Source organism: Neopsephotus bourkii, unplaced genomic scaffold, assembly GCF_033783945.1.
Source record: "Neopsephotus bourkii isolate Nb327-2 ecotype Australia unplaced genomic scaffold, CSIRO-AGI_Nbou_v1 NB_372, whole genome shotgun sequence".
NCBI lineage: Eukaryota > Metazoa > Chordata > Aves > Psittaciformes > Psittacidae > Neopsephotus > Neopsephotus bourkii.
This window is the reverse complement of record NW_026900878.1, coordinates 516,142-533,355: the sequence shown is the minus strand read 5'-3', so window position 1 is coordinate 533,355 and position 17,214 is coordinate 516,142. Positions and strand designations below refer to the sequence as shown.

Sequence of the window (17,214 nt, the reverse complement as noted above, 5' to 3'; positions counted from 1 at the left end):
GCCAGTGAAGACTGAAGCAAAGAAGTCATTGAGGAGCCTTCTCTAAATCCAGGGTAGCCAGTTCTCCCATTTCCTTCCAGAAAGGACCCGCACTACCCTAGTCTAGGTAGGTCTTTTGTTGATGACATACCCATAGAAGCCCTTCCTGTTATATTTGACATCCCTGGGCTGACAGTTCTAACTGGGCCTTAGCTTTCCTGACCTGATCCTTAGTTTACCAGACAAGGTCCATTTATTCTTCTCAGGTCACCTGTACTCGCTTCCACCTCCTATAAGCTTCTTTCATTCTGAGTTTTCTCAGCAGTTCCTTATCCATCCATGGAGGACTCCTGGCCTTCTTGCCCAATTTCCTTCCTGTTGGGAGACAACACTTCTGAGCTTGGAGCAGATGATCTTTGAATATCAGCTAGCATTCTTGGCCCCCTCTGCTTTCTAGGGCTTTATCCCATGGAAACTTACTGAGCAGGTTCCCAAAGAGACCTAAGTCTGCTCTCTTGAAGACCAGGGCAGTAAGTGAGCTTGCTGCATGCCCTTCTTACTGTCCTGAGGGTCTTGAACTCCAGGATCTGTGAGTTAAAGCTGACATCTCTCAGTTGGGGAGGAATTTGCTCTTCCATGCAAATGCGCTTGTCTGCATGGAGGTCTGACCCATCCTCTGCTCCAATAATTTCTGTGGGTAGTGCAGTAGCTGCTCTGTAGGTGCAGTTCTCTTGCTCTGTTCTGGTATCTGTTGCATATAAAGCCTGCTGATGGCTGGGAAGCAGCAATTTGGATTGTTTCTGTTGCCAGACATCAGTGTTGTGAACGCTAATACCTTGTTTCCTCTGGTCTAATGTGGAAAATAATGCACTGGGAGCTATAGGGGAGGGACATTAATATTGCATAAATCCTTTTAATTTATGAGCAGGAACATTGGCAGGATGGTGGGAAGTGGGCAGAAGGATGGATCTCCCTTGTAAAGACCAAGCTGCCAAGAGTTAAAATGGTTACAAAACACCAGTGGTCCAGATTTGCCAGGAGCTGTGCTCTGCCTATCGCACTGAGCTCTTTATTCCACATGAATAAGTTTCATGGAAACTGAGGGGGCTGCTGTGGAACTGAATTCTGCGCAACAAACTTGGGATCAGTAATTAAGTCTCAGACTTTGTGCTGCAAAAAATGTTTCAGTCATGAATAAAAAAGAGGAAGAATAATTTACAAGAGACACTGATGGGTTGGCTGGTGGTATTTGTAGGATGTGATTCAAACCCACTTAATGTCAATGGCTATCTTTCTGTTAACTTCAGTGGAGCTGAGCTACAGGGAGCTTTGTTATGTTTCATCCTTATTAGTTTGGTGTGGTAGTTCCCAAGGGTGTGCATAGGATGGCTGTCCTCTATTGTACACTCACAGAGGAGGCCATTTGGGCAACAGAGAGCTTACACTCTAGAGAGAGAAGGGACAAGAGCAGAGCAACAGAGCATCATACCCTCCTGCTGATTGGGAAGGAGCAACAACAGAGGGAGGGGAAAATGAAAAGCTTGTATCTTGGTATAGAATGAAAGAGGAGGTGGCAAAAGAAAAAGTTCATCAATGCTAATATTCCCATGTGACAGTTTGTGACTGGTTGGTTTGGGCAGTTGCTGGCCAGTTCTCGTCTATGTGTCCCAGACTCACTGCATGTGCATTCAGATAACCTGTCTCTGGTCTCAGCAGAACCAGTTAACTGGGAGCCTAAGCACCTGATCCTGATCTCACCAGCTTTAAGGGTTTATATACCTTTAAGTTAAGCATGTGCTGAATGACTTTGCTAGTCTGGTACTAGGTGTTCGGTACATGCGCCTGGAAGGGCATAGGGAGAGTTTGCACTGACTAGACTCTAGGAGAAACATTAAGTGTTTTGTGATTGGTGCAGCCAATCTGGAATATACCACAAACACCAGATTAATCTCATTTGAAAGCTTTGAATTAAATCTGTTTACTGTAGTGGAGCCTCCCACAGTTCTCCACCTTCTTTTTGTTTCCTGGTATATTTTCATTTGGGAAAGCTGCAGTGTGTGTGTCTTCTCTGTGGTCGACTGAATTGTGATACTGCTAAATTTTTTGGTATTATTGTTAAAAAGGAAACCCACAACATCATTAGATTTTCTCCCCTGCTCCTTTACATTGCCTTGAATTCATTCCTGCTTAGGTCTTAACCAAAACCTACTTACTTTCCTGTTTCTTATCCTTTCAGCTTCTTCAAATGCAATGACTCAGCAGCTACAGGATGAATTTGACAGTAGTGTGGAGAATGCAGAAGCATGGATGAAGGCCATCCAAGAGAGACTGAGTATCAATGACAACACCAAGGGACCTCGATCTGCCCTAGAAGCCAGACTGAGAGAGACTGAGGTAAGGGAAGAGTGATGTAGTGTTTCAGAGGTGGCTGTCACTGCTACTGTTGTTACAGCATTTATTGCTGTGAACTCTGTGTTAGCTGGAAAACTGTTAGCTGCCCCTGCTTGCTAGAATATTTGTCCTGTGTGGATGGGTTTACATCTGTATTATTCCTAATTTTTCCACCTGCAAAATGTTTACAGGCATCGTAGAAAAAGAGGATGGCAATTCGATATCACAGGCTTTCAAGCTGTTCAGATTGATTTGGAAAACTAGCAGCAGGTTTGGCAGGTTAAAATATTTACACTGTCCTATGATCATGCTTAAATCTGAAATAGTTGCGTTCCTGCTTGCAATTAGGAGTGATTTGCAGAAATCCAGCATATAGTCTGAGAGAATTAGATCACGTTAGTGTTCCATCTCCTCTAGGACTCTGTCACTGATGGAGGAAGATTGCAGTGTCCTGTTAATGAGCAGTTCTAGAGTAATCCCCCTGTCCTTTTCCATAAACCCTGACGATTAAAGGGTTTACAGGACCCCTTAATAATCTGTCTAATGAAAAGGTAAATGTTTTCATTTTTTTTCTGATTTTACTTAGACTCTTATGTAACTCTTCTCACAGAGATCCCGTTGCAGATTGCGCCTGCTTTCTTACTGTGATTTCACATTCATTAACTTCAGTTTCATTAGATGTTATTTTGGTCTCATAATCTCAGAAAAAAAAAACAATCTTGTTTGTCCCATCTTTACCATTCATGAGGGAGTGGTGGTATGTCTGTGATTAACATTGAAACTATTTTTATACTTGTATTACCTTTAATTCAAACTAGTATGTGTATGGCCAAATCTTTCCCATAATTACCCTGAAGTCTTTCTTTTTTGTGTGTCTTCTCATGTTTGGAGTCTCTCTTCTGAGGTTTAAAAACTCCAGAAAGATCCACATTGGAGGCCTACATGTCTTCAGCCTTTTTCCTTAACTGTGGCTCATTGAACACTGGATCTTGCCTCTCTCATAATGTAGAGACTTGTAGGAGTGATGGATGATGGCTAGACTTGCATGTCAGTTATAAAAAATCTGAAGTATTTCCTCTTGGTCTATAGATTTATTTCTGCTCTTAAATGATTTTCACTCATTTCTTTTGTCTGGGAAACTGATATTTGCAGTCTCAAAAAATATGCAAGAAACACGGGAACTTGAGTAGGAGAGTGGTAGTTTGGCAAAAGGGGTGCATTCATGGCAGAGAGAACAAGGTGTAAGGTTTCGAGGTTTGTGGTGATTTAGTATGGCCTGAACTGAAGCCTGTTGACTTCTGTAGGATTTGAAGGAGGCCTATAACAAGCAAAAAATCATGTTAGAAGATTTTTTTTTCTATTCAGACTTTGGGAATTCATAATTCTAAAGAGTAGCAAGTGTTTGTTCTCTCTTCCTGTCTGTACCTTATCCACTTCCTGCTCCCTCATCCCACCTCCTTTCTGGGCCTGGCTTCCCTGTCCATCTCACATGCCCTCGTGATGTGCTTGCTGCTTCACCTATTGGCTATTTTCAAATGTAGCAATCATTTTTTCAGTTCCATTTTTACATCTGGTTTGCTTTTTTTTCTTTTTTTCTTCTTTTTTTTTTTTTAATGCTTTCTTCCTGTTGTTTATTTTCTGTTAATTCATCAATGAAATGCCAGCCAAAGATAGCAGTCATTTAAAAAACAGATTTGAAAAGTGCACAGCCACTGCTTTCTCTCTGGCTGATATTTGCTTTAACCTGTTGGAAAAATGTCAAGCTTGGAATACAGCTTTACTCCTAATTTTTTCCTGTCAGGTGATAGCCATGGCATTTATTTTCATTCTCTTCCCTACCCTTTGCCCTGCTTTCCTGGATTCTTTTAATCACACTTTTCATAGTAGATAGTTCATCCAGACACTGGTTTGAGCATCACATGCAGATGTGCTGTGTACATGCAAGAAGAACATTTTTTTTCCTAGAATGTGAAACTGGAAATCAAAGGCCTGTGATTTGGTCTGAGCTTAGCAATAACTGCCATGATCTTTTTGAGCAAATCCCATAGGCCTAATCTTTCCAAAAGCTGCTGGTTTTGAATCTCTCAGTGTTCTAATTGTAGAAGTCTTTTCCTTCAAACTTGAAAGTACGACTTGCCAGGAGTTTGTGAAAAAAACAGCAAAAAAAGGTAATCTGATGGTATTAGAAGTTTGGATAAAGTGACACTGAAAGCTGACATCCAAATTGGGACCTAATTATCTGTTGCATTGTACAGAACTTGTACGAATTTTCCATCTCTGGGTAGAGGAGAAGAGTGTACTTAAAATTAGATGGATTAACTTTCAGTTCCTGGCATTCCAATTGATGTAAGATACATGTTTTCACCATAACTTAGCAATTTAGGGTAAAAGCAAAATTTGGTAGCAGAAAATTCCACTACTTAATTTCTCTTGGCTTGTTTTCTGAGCCAACTTCTATTTGCAGTAGGAAGCCTTTTTAATATGTTTCATGATTTTTATAGTAGTCTTTAAAACTGAGGTGATGCAGTGTGCCCCTGTGGAAATTGCCTCTACATTCTGGCAGGTGGGAGAGAACAACTGACATGGGGCAACATAGTGCTATAACACTGTAACAGCAGTGGAAATACAGCTGCAGATATTTGATAGACAATGACCTGGGTTTTGTAGTTAAATATTTTTCAACTGCTGCATGGTTTTGAATTAAATTCAGTCCCTTATAATGCTTAAGAAGAAACAAATCTGAAGAAAAGTTCATACTTTCCTTTCAGGAGAAGTTTTGCAGCAGGGACTTTAGGATTCCTGGGTAAACCCAAAGTTTAAGTTTCGTCAATTTATACTTGCTTTCTTTTCATGCTTTCAGTCCTGTTTGTTTTTCTTACAGAAAATACGTGCACTGGAACCTGAAGGCAGCTTGAAAATTGACTTGATTCTTGTGAAGGCAGATGCTGCCCTTCGCAGCATCAGTGAGGATAAGAAGCATGAGATACTGTCTAAACTGAAAGACATTAAAGCCTTGTGGGAAGAGACAGCCATATACATTACTCACTGTCACAGGTAAGACAAACGTACTTTCTGTTATACTGAGGCAATTGTCTCATCCAGTGCTTTCATAAAGTGCTTCCTGTCTCTCTCTGATGCCTGGATTGTAGATAGCGATCACTGCTAATCCCAGTCCCACAAGCATATTGTGGGACAGTGTGGGAAGAGAGGGTCAGTGGGTCCTCGGTGCTCTCTGCTTTCACAGCCCCGTCCACCTCATGGCCTGGAATGATGAGTTTGGCCAGGCACAGAGGCCCTGTACAGCATATTTTCTCCACAGAGTAGAGAGGCCCTGAGAAGTGAATCTGGACCCTCTGAGATCAGAGCAGCTTAAAATTGCTGAGAACCATGTCCTTTGCTCTCAAGGCTTTATGAGCTTGCCAATCTCTACTGCACCCATCATAATTTCATCTAACTCATCTCTCTTGCTGTTCCCAACAGCCGTATTGAGTGGGTGTGGCTGCACTGGAATGAATACCTGAAAGCCCAAGATGAGTTTTACACATGGATTCACAACATGAGTGTGACCTTGGAGCCTGACATTGAGTTGCAGCTTGGCTTAAAGGAGAAGCAGTGGCAGCTGAGCCACGCTCAGGTTCTGCTGAATGATGTCTTAAATCAGTCAGTCCTGCTGGAAAGACTGCTAGAGGAAGCTGCTTCCTTGTTCAGCAGGATAGGTGACTCCAGCGTTGATGAGGATGTTCAGAAGAAAATGAAGGTGGAATATGAAAAAATCAGGGAGCAAGCTGAGGTACACCTATAAAGAGTGGGAGCTGTTCAGTTTTCACCAATATACAGTATTGTTTGCTGTTTGCTTCTTGAGTGATGTGGCTAACCTGGTAGTACTGCAAAAAGAAACAGAACTGAGCACCCCTGTTCTTTCAGTCAGTGGACTGTTTGTAAAAGTCATCATGTTCCAAGATAAGCTTTTAATTGTGATGCTGTTACACTGTGATTTATAGTAATATTGTTGTAACTGCAAGCTTCTTGCTGTGGCCTAGTGAATATTGGATTAGGTAATCTGTATAAATTTTTAATTATTTCTCATCTTTCAACATGTTAGTGAATTTTTGTATAGCCAGATGAAAAGTACCCATTCCTGGAGCCAGGGAATATTGCGTGCACACACCCTTGTTGGAGGAAGTAGCATTAGTCCAGATCCTGAGTTGCACTCCCTGTTTGCAGAACTGGGAAACACTGAGCTGGTAATCAGCTGTGGCCCAACACTGAGCTCAGCTAGCTGGTTCCAGTAATCTGAAAGATTTTCACTGCACACAGATACTAATTCTTGCCTGATGCTAACCTTCCAGCTTGAACAGTTATTAGATACCCTGGTGTAAGACATCCTGGTTCATATTTCAGTGCCAGTGATTTCCTTTAACCCTATTGCTGGGCAAAGATTCCAGGTAAGGATCATACTTTTCAACTCTAAAACTTGGGTAAAGACAGGATTGGACCGCGTGGCATGTCTGAGGAGCAGACATCTGCAGGTGAGGGGAATTCAGTTTTTTACTAGCTTATACAGTAGAAATCTTCAAAAGGATATCTGAAATAGACAGACACATCTATCCCAAGCATTTGGAGATCAAAATCTAGTTTTTGTCTCACAGTGGCTTCCAGGAATTCCATAGGCTGGAATTACCTGGTGCAAATACAGGTAATTTTCATTACTTTGGTTCTGCTATCTGCCTCTGTCATAATGCTGCTTTTTATTTGTTCCCACACCTACACCCCAGTTCAGAACTGAAACCTGACAGTGATGTATGCTTCCCCCCCCCCCAGCTGCTGTTGTACAAAGTTAGCTTCAGATAACACTGGAAGAACACCATATTGGGATGCTTGTGCCATTGCTTTGCTTGCTCTACACATACTTTTTAAATAAAACAGCCTGAACCCCCAAACAGTGAAAAACCTCCTGAGCTGGCATCTTCTGTGAGCATGAAATTCAGGTATTCTTTAGCCATAAAGATAGAACTCTTAGTAAGTCTCTCCAAAAACCAAAATATATTTGGAAATGTTGTAACTGCACAGAAAGGATGTAAAACCACTGACAGACCTGAGCTCCAGTGCTGATTTAGTTTTCAAGGTAGATCTCTTGATTACAAGGCAACTGGATTTACAAATAAGAAAGTTCCTGGGAATTCAGGTGTTGTTTATCTGGATTGCCATTTAAAATTCTCATTTACTCCCTTCTAATCAGGATTTGTCTTTGGTTTTGAAGCAGGAGACAGTCATTAACTAGTTTAATAAGGCTGTTCTTTCAAACAAGTCATTTGAATACTCAGAGCCAGAATGTGACCTCTTTGAGACTGGTTTTACATAGTATAATTTCTCTAACTGACTTGGATACATGCTGGTGTAAATAAGATCAGGAAGTGGCTCATAATACTTAGACAAAATATGTCTTTATGTCTCCTGCTAACTGAGACGCTAGGAAAAGCTTTTCTTTGGCATTGGTTACAAATACCACATTTCATAGAAGAATTGAGTGAGAGAATCCAGCTAAGAAATCCCTCTTTCAGGTGGTGTGGAACAAAGAGAGTTGGAAAGCCTTGAATTTTGCAGCTGAAGTAAATGTAGAGTTCATTAGCTAATGCCAAGGTTATGGGCACCTTGGGAATCATGTTGGAAAGCGTAACACTTGTTAGAGAAACCCTGCTACCTCTTCCAACAGGAGGGAGGATTGAATGGAAGAGACAAAAGAGTTGTAAGGGAATTGTTTGGGCCCCCCACATAATGAGAGGCCAGGCTAAATGTGACTCGCAGATGCCAGCTAAATGCCTGAGCTGCCTCCCAGAGGAGGCTGACTGGTGTTTGTAGGTTGCACTCGTGTTTGAAGAGCATTTTTAGATCCTGTGCAGTTGTCCAACTCTATCAGAAGGCAGGCTCTTGGACAGTGTTTCTTAAATGGTTTGCCTGTGACATTGCTTCTCTGGTATGAGCAAATGGTGGAGGCTGTTTTTTTTTCCTTAGTGCTAACATGTGTCCTTATCATTCCCAAATTTTAAAAGCCCATAATTTGCTTTTAATTACATTGACAGGAATATTAGATGTGGAAGCCATTTCCTGTGTGCTTTCCCTTGCCTAGTAAAGTAACAGTATGCAGAGGTAGATGCTTGTGGGTTTTAGCATAAATAATGACTGAAGATGGTAAGAAAAGTTATGATATACCATATGTTCATATTTAGTCAAATATATCAAATATGTCTGAGCACAACAAATGAATTTCAGTTTGTGTTGTCTCTTAACTGAAACCTAGATATTTATAATGCCAACCCTTATGTACCCTAGAGCTAAGACTAAAAGCACCAGGAAGGGCTACAGGAGTTTTCTGAGTACTGGAGTACTCTGCTTTCATAGAATCATAGAATAGTTAGGGTTGTAAAGGACCTTAAGATCATCTAGTTCCAAACACCTGCCATGGGCAGGGACACTTCACACTAACCCATGTCACCCAAGGCTCTGTCCAGCCCGGCCTTGACCTCTTCCTCTGCAGCTCATGGCAAACCGATTATTTTCCTGTCAGTGCTGTCTTTCCAGGGCCATGTGCTTGCTTAATGTCTCCTCACATTAACTAAATGCATGTGGAGATTGAGTTTAACACTGTCCTGCTCCCTGATCAGCTAGTCTAACAGAAGTGGTGTTTTCCATCACTTCCCTGCCTAACCTCTTGGGAGAGCTGGTGGGACCCAGCCAGCTCTTTGTAAGCCTGTTTTTTTGACAGCTAGCACAGTCTGTCTAGATCCATGGCATCTCTTCCTTGACCTCACAGGCCAGCAGCAGTGTCCAAACTGTGTGCTCCTTTGTTTTAGCTGAATAGCCTGGGCAGGGGTGAGTCATTTCGACTTCCTTTTTAACCCTTTATTTATTAATGCAAGACTTTTGAGTTTAATAATAGCTCCACTTTGTTATCCTGACCTACTCTCTTTGGAGCTTCTGTCAGTGCAACAAATCAACCTGATTCCTTGGAATGCATAAGCTTGGACTGACTTGTTTCACTTTTTTGGCCCATTTACACTGCTATAAAATTGATCTCCCTAACATGAGATCAAGGTGCAAATTGTTTAACATGTATGCACTTCTGCAGATTTGAGAATCAAAGCAAGGGGATGTAGCAAACATGTGAGGTGTTTTGCTATATGCATCTTAGCCACAGAAGTCTACAGTCATAATTCTGCTTTTTGGTCTCATCTAAACCCATGTTTGCATAGATGGTGCTATTAAAGGTTCTAATAAGTGGGCAGTATTTCATCCTCCATGGGAATCAGTTGTCCCTTAGCTGTCCCTCTTTTGTACCAAGGCAAGTCAACTAACTTTAAGGGAGTCACTCTGGATTTGTACCAGTCAGCGGAGATTGCAGTGGCAGTGTGGAAAACAGGCTGGTGTTATGCCACCCATTTGTGGCTTTGTACTGCACCACAGGCATAACCTGTCACAAAGAGGAAGGGCAAAGTTCCACGTGGACTGGCATTCCACAGCACATGGGAGATCCCATGGTGACTGATGTTCATGCTGCCCCTCTGTTGGCCTGGATGAAGAGATGTTGACAGAATGGCAATGGCCCACTGCCACCTCAGGCAGGTTGGCAGATGTGATGACATGCCCAGGGCCTCACAGAGACAAGTGAAATGCAGAGTGGGCTTGAAATTCTGTCCACCATTGCAGCTATCACCCTGCTCTCTGTGGAGGGCAGCTAGAGTGAAGCTCTAGCATGGGATGTGTCCCACATTATGCAGAATAAAACTCAGCCTGTTGTGTGTAACAGCAAAGCCTTTCAGTAGTGCTGCAAGCACTAAATGGGTTGCACAAGGAACAATTTTTTACTAATGTAACCATAGTGTACCGCAGTTGCTCCCCATGCCAACTGGTGAAGGGCAAGAAAAAATTATTCTGATTTCATAGGAAGTAATTTCAGGTTAGATATTATACTAGTGAAACAACAGAGCAGGATTAACTGTGATTTGTGTAAAATTTTCTTCAGCAAGACCTAAGCTTCAGCTGACAAACAGGGATAGCCTAGGTAAATGTGACTCTTGTCTTGTTGCAAGGATGCCAGACTGGATCAGCAGGGGGCACCTCAGCCCCTGTAAGTTCAGGAATTGTTGGTTAAAGGGTGCACACTCAGTAACTCAGAAAAGGAAACCTGCTTCCCATAGGCTTAAAGTTGCTTCCAGGCTCTGTAATATCATCACAGGATAGTTTGTAATCTGCTAGTTGAATAAGTATGAAAGTTCCCAGTCTATGTAAAAGTGACCAGTAGTAGAGCCTGCTTAAATGATGAACATTTTAAAACAATGTGTACACATGCCCCTAGTACAGTCTCTCTTATTTTCATTCTGAGAGATGGGCAAAGTAAGTCTGTTGTGTGCTCATCTTTATTTTTAACCAGCATGGGGAACAACTGCTTGGTAAAAGTAAAAGAGTAAGTAAAAAACAAGGCAAAAACCAGAAACTGACTTCTCTCTCTTTTTGTTTTTCTAGTGAGATACAAGGAGGGGTTAGAAATTCACCTAAGAGGACCTTGCAATTTGTCTTATTGGAGACTAGCCGTTGAAAGCCTACAGCATGACCCAAATGGGGACAAGCTTTTACATACTTTTGTGTTCTGTTTCTTGAGATGAATTCTGAATTCTTCTGGAGGCCAAGAGCTGTCGGGGCTTATAGAAAGGGACTCTTGTTTATAAATTCTGTGTTACAATGTAAAGGAAAAAGAGACAAATAAGCACTGTCCTCACAGCTTGTGATGTGTCTTGTTACAGAACAGAGTGAACCTGCTTAAAAAGATAACCAAGGAACATGAGCAGTACAGCGCTAATGTCAACCGGTTTCAATCATGGCTGAATGGTGTGACGGAAAGATTAAACTCCTGCATTGGAGAAGCAACCGAGTATTCGGCAGAGGACAAGTTAAAAGCACTGAAGGTCCTTAAAAGTATAATTCTAACAAGGAGCTAGGATTGTGTGTTCTTTCTTTATGCCCTTATATGTTTCTCAAACCACACAAGAGTGTACATGAGAATTCATTCATTCATTCATTCATGGCTTGACTTCGCGAACAAAGATTTGGGAAGGGCTTTACCTATGCTTACTACAAGCGCGCTGATGACTGAAAAGGCCAATGTGGGATAGGCAAATCCGGCTGCAAAAAGCACAGCAAAAGGTCTCCTTGGGTGGTATAGGTGGGGCGTGATTTTTTTCTACGTCGTCTTTTCTCCTCGAGGCTAGTTCTGTGTGAGTTCTCAAAGGAGTCAATGGCATTATGTATGGTGTGTCTCCAAGTCTCCCGATTGGAGGCCAAGGTGGACCACTGATGGTAGGCAATATGGCCAAGGCTAAGGTATTTTTTCGGGGAGACCTTATATCTCTTCTTTGGGGCACTTCGCTTGCAGCAACTGGTGGCAAGGTCACCATACAATACAATCTTGGGGAAGCGGTGATCCTTCATCCTAGAGATGTGCCCTGCCCAGTGCAGCTGCAGTTTCAGCAATATGGCCTCGATACTGGTGACCCCTGCCTGTTCGAGGACAGTAACATTTGAGAAAAGAATTAAACAAATGAAATAAGGTGTGATTTTAACATGGGTTGGAAGAAGAGTTGTATCAGGTCCTTAAACTGTTAGTACATGTGGTTCTTCCAACTGTAAAGTCACAGGCTAGTCTATTTTGTTCTTCATAAAGCCTCATTTCCTATGGTTATATGATTCTTTGAGAATCTTGCCCTTTAAACTTGTTTAAATGAGTGATATTTGGTAATCATGATCCAAATAAAGCCTGAAGGCTCATGGGTTTTGAGAGTTCAGAGCTGGTGATACTCATACCAGTTTTGAGAACAGTATCTGATATTTTGGTGCCACTGCCTGTACTCTTTAGCTTTAAATCTCTCAGAGATCTGACTGTAAGAATTCCTCAGTGCCTGTAGCTCCTGTTGTCTTTGTCAGGGACCTCAGATAACAAGCATTTATGAAAACCAAGCCAATATTTTCAGAATCGTGGTAGTTAGTAGTACTCAGAAGGCAAGCGAATTACCAACCCTGGTTTCTGGTCACTTGAAAAGAAACATACTTTGTAATAAGAAGGGAAGAACAAAATATGTACAAACAGGAGTGGCGGTCTTTTTTTTTTTTTTCTCTACTGCTTTCAGCTTTTCCCCCAGTTTCCCATCCCTGCAGCTAATCTTTAACTTCTTTCTGCAGGAAATTGCCAAAAACATTAGGAGTGGTGGAAAGAAATTAGACCAACTTGAAAATGAGTGTGCAAATGTGATTGAGAATACCTCCCCACTTGGAGCTGACAGAATGAAGGATGAACTTGAAATGCTGAGAAAAGCCTTGGAGAAGTTGAAAGTGCTGCATAGTGAGGAGGAGGAGAGATTGCTTAAGATCCAGGAGTCAGAAAGTGCCTATGAGTCCAAAGCCAGACAGTTAGAAGCAGACATCAAGGTGTTGAGAAAATATTTACAGAAATTAGAAAATCACCTAGAGCCTGGGGAAGGGGAAAAGACTGAAGATGAGTTTGTAACCCTGTGGAGAAAATGCAACGTAAGTTGTTATCCTTTGTATGTCTAAAACAAGCAGGATCAAAGGCAGCCATAGATTGAGCATGAATAGTCACATCCAACAAGTGCCTGTTCCACTGATTAAAGGTGGTAAGGAAAGAGTATGATTGTGTATGAAACAGACCAAGGAAAATGTGAATAGTGAGTGGAATCAACTATTTTAGACTTTATCTCACTCAGCACAGAGGGAGCAGGGTTGGAACATGTGTTGGAGTTTGTCTTGAGTTTGAAGGGACCACATGCAAAAAGAGCACAGTACAGAGCAAACAATATAATTTGCCCTACTTAAAAAAAAGGCAAGAAAATACTGTGTGACCGTATATACAAATTCACATACACACACACATATACATCTATTTTGGGGTATTTGGCAAGACTATTTCTATATTTTTCTTTCATCTGTGTAAGGTATGTTCCTGTATTCCTTTACCAGCAGAGATATCTTTAGTCCTATAAAGTCCCCAAGTTTATAGTAATCCAGTATTTACACTAAAATCAATCTGTTGCAAAAATGAGTGCAAAAAGTTTGTCATGCATAACGTAGATAAGAATCTTTGCCACTCATTTCCTCTTGAGGGCTGTTTTTGTATTTATTATCTCTTCTCAAAATGCCTTTCATTGCAATTTATATGTCTCGAACTAAGCAGAGCTAGCTAGGAAAAGTGTGGTTCGGTTGATACGCTGGAGGGAAGGAATGCCATCCAGAGGGACCTTGACTTGCTATGAGGTGGGCTGATGCCAACCTCATGAAGTTTAACCATGCCAAGTGCAAGGTCCTACACCTGGGTCGGAGCAATCCCAGGCACAGCTACAGGCTGGGCAGAGAAGAGATTCAGAGCAGCCCTGTGGAGAAGGACTTGGGGGTGCTGGTCGATGAGAAAATGAACATGAGCAGGTAGTGTGCGCTTGCAGCCCAGAAAGCCAACCATATCCTGGGCTTCATCAAAAGGAGCGTGACCAGCAGGTCGAAGGAGGTGATCCTGCCCCTTTACTCTGCTCTCCTGAGACCTCACTTGGAGTATTGTGTACAGTTCTGGTGTGCTCAACATAAAAAGGACATGGATCTGTTGGAACAAGTCCAGAGGAGGGCCACGAGGATGATCAGGGGACTGGACTACCTCCCATATGAAGACAGGCTGAGAAAGTTGGGGCTGTTCAGCCTGAAGAAGAGAAGGCTGTGTGGAGACCTCATAGCAGCCTTCCAGTATCTGAAGGGGGGTTATAGGAATGCTGGGGAGGGACTCTTCATTAGGGACTGTAGTGACAAAACAAGGGGTAATGGGTTAAAACTTAAACAGGGGAAGTTTAGATTGGATGTAAGGAGGAAATTCTTTCCTGTTAGGGTGGTGAGGCACTGGAATAGGTTGTCCAGGGAGGTGGTGAATGCTTCATCCCTGACAGTGTTCAAGCCAGGTTGGACGAGGCCTTGGGTAATATGGTTTAGAGCGAGGTGTCCCTGCCCATGGCAGGGGGGTTGGAACTAGATGATCTTAAGGTCCTTTCCAACCCTAACTATTCTATGATTCTATATGCAAAAAAAGGATCCACAAAAAGCTGACTGGTTCAGTCCAGCTATATTTACTTTTTTTTTTTGTTCATTTCTTGACCTAAAGCACTCTAAAATCAACATGCTGTATATATGAGTCTTTGGGAAAGACCTATTCATGCAAACAGATGCAGTTAAGTCTGCTCCAAAAATGCGTTTCATGTTTTATACTGCAATCAGTGAGCTGAGACTGGACCTGTTTGTGATTCATTCAGTGAAACTTGCAGATCAGGTGCAGAGACTAGGCACTGTGAAGAGAAGAGAGAGAGCTTGCAGGAGCAAAACTGTTCTGGAGAATGTTTTCTGCTTTAACAAAGTCTGTATTCCATAGAACCAGAAAAAAAGGCAGCAGCAGAACGGGAATGTGTGAATACCCTGAGAGACAGCCTCATCTCTTACCTCTTACATGTGCCAGACACTAAATTAGGTGTAATAGCATAGTGAGGATTGGAAAAGACCTTAAGATCATTCAGTTCAAACCCCCCTCCCATGGGCAGGGACACTTCACACTAAACCGTGCCACCCAAGGCTCTGTCCAACCTGGACACCACCAGGGATGGAGCATTCAGTTTCCCTGGACAACCCATTCCAGTGCCTCACTGGCCTCACAGTAAAGAACTTCTTCCTTATATCCAGTCTAAACTTCCCCTTTTTAAGTTTTAACCCATTACCCCTTGTTTTGTCACTACAGTCCCTAATGAAGAGTCCCTCCCCAGCATCCCTATAACCCCCCTTCAGATACTGGAAGGCTGCTATGAGGTCTGCATGCAGCCTTCTCTTCTTCAGGCTGAACAGCCCCAACTTTCTCAGCCTGTCTTCATATGGGAGGTAGTCCAGTCCCCTGATCATTCTCGTGGCCCTCCTCTGGACTTGTTCCAACAGATCCATGTCCTTTTTATGTTGAGCACACCAGAACTGTACACAATACTCCAAGTGAGGTCTCAGGAGAGCAGAGTAAAGGGGCAGGATCACCTCCTTCGACCTGCTGGTCACGCTCCTTTTGATGCAGCCCAGGATATGGTTGGCTTTCTGGGCTGCAAGCGCACACTGCTGGCTCATGATAAGTTTCTCACTGACCATTAATCTATTAATTGTTTTTATGATGAAGGCAACAAGAGCAGCTCTGGCTGCAGAAGAGTCCAATGTCGAGAGACTGAAGGCTCAGCTTAAGGAACTGCTACGGTTTTCCCAAGATGTGCAGCCACACACTGAGAGTGTTGTCTCTGCAATACAGCAGTATCAAAGGTAATGGGAAGTCTGTTTATGCTAGGGGGGGTGGGGAGGAATTGCCTCTCAGACACTGAAATAATTAACAAGGACCTAAGAAAAAGGTAATGTGCCATCCAATTGTAGGTGACTGGTGAAAAAGAAAGGCTTCTGCTAATTACATCCGCCTCCACATTGCAGTAAACCTATAATTTTAGTCATTTGCTAGGAGCTGTAGGGTGCTGGCTATTTTCAAGCAATGATCTTGCATCATTAATGTTGTGTATGGTTTGAAGAAAATCAGATTGTTGGCAGCTAATTTGATCATCTTAGCATTTTATAATAATAATTTATGTATTTTGCTTACCTTTTATGACAGCAACTAGAAATTCAGGACAAGAGCTGTAGCAGTAAACGGTTCAGAAGAATTATGACACTCCCTTGTTGACTTTATGGTAGTGATTCATCAGCCTTAACGATTATTTGGCAGAGTTTATTCTCTTTCTCCTGCCAGCATATGTGCATGATTCCTGTTTTCAACTTGCCTTGGGTTGGAAACTCTGAAAGTTTAGCCTCTCCCTAGACTTAAGCGTTTCCGTTTCCAGGCTGCCTGGAATCAGGAAGTAAGGAAGCTGCAGCAAATTTTGCAAACTAGAAGGAAGGAACTTTTTTTTAAGGAAAAAGAAAGGTCAGTTTCTTTGCTGTATCCAAGCTTATCTTCCTCTGTTGAGTGCGCAGTATACTGTTCTGTTGGAAGGGGGTTATAGGTCGTTATGGGAAAGAATTTCAGTTTGAAAACTAACTAGTAGGCGATGTTGAATGAGAAGCAGAGAAGGCAGAGGACTTGCCTCTGAGTAGGAAATGGCAGCTGCTCTTTTGCCAGCTCCTCTAAAGCTTCTTTGCGAAGCCTGGCAGCTTCACGCTGAGCCTCTCAGGGGCAGCAGAGCAAATAGCAAAGAACATGTAATGTTAGAACTTTCTATTTGTGGAGCTTTTGGCCTCTGCAAGCTTGCCTTTGTTTACCTCCATGACGTCCCACTGACACAGGTAAGATTATTGGGTTTGATTTTATAGAAAGGCAGAATTAATCTTGATTGGCATTGCTCTTGCCAGCCTGTTTTGTGAATCTGCATGATACTGTTCCCATGTGAGCATACAGTTTGGATTGCATTCTGCCATATCAAATAGGATTCTGTAAACTGGGAAGTCAGGAAAGCTGAGAAAAAAAAAGGAGGCAGCTGCATGGGGTGTGCCACTGCTAGGCCTTGTTACTCAGCTGTAATTTGGATAAGCCTTTATAGGAGAAGCTTAGATGTTTAGTGAATGTGCACTGATTTTTTTTTTTCATTTTTTTTCCCAACATTTATGCACACGTAGCTGTGCATGCATGTGTAAACATATATATATATATATATACACAAATACAAAGCTTTTTATCAGAATCACCCATAATATATTAATATAAGTACTACTGGTCCAGCAAAATTTAAAAAAATTGTA

The 17,214-nt window shown here is 42.2% G+C and overlaps 1 protein-coding gene across 7 annotated transcripts in view; it reads left to right on the top strand.

Moving 5' to 3' along the window:
- SYNE3 (spectrin repeat containing nuclear envelope family member 3) overlaps positions 1-17,214 on the top strand; it is a 59,883-nt gene that overhangs the window by 22,541 nt on the left and 20,128 nt on the right. For all 7 annotated transcript variants that reach the window (XM_061348881.1, XM_061348882.1, XM_061348879.1 and 4 more), the window contains exons 2-7: positions 2,216-2,373; positions 5,252-5,424; positions 5,851-6,160; positions 11,169-11,330; positions 12,601-12,945; positions 15,617-15,753. In XM_061348881.1, the coding sequence (XP_061204865.1) occupies positions 2,230-2,373; positions 5,252-5,424; positions 5,851-6,160; positions 11,169-11,330; positions 12,601-12,945; positions 15,617-15,753 (1,271 nt within the window). In that variant the 5' untranslated portion in view covers positions 2,216-2,229. The remainder of the gene's footprint in view (positions 1-2,215; positions 2,374-5,251; positions 5,425-5,850; positions 6,161-11,168; positions 11,331-12,600; positions 12,946-15,616; positions 15,754-17,214) is intronic.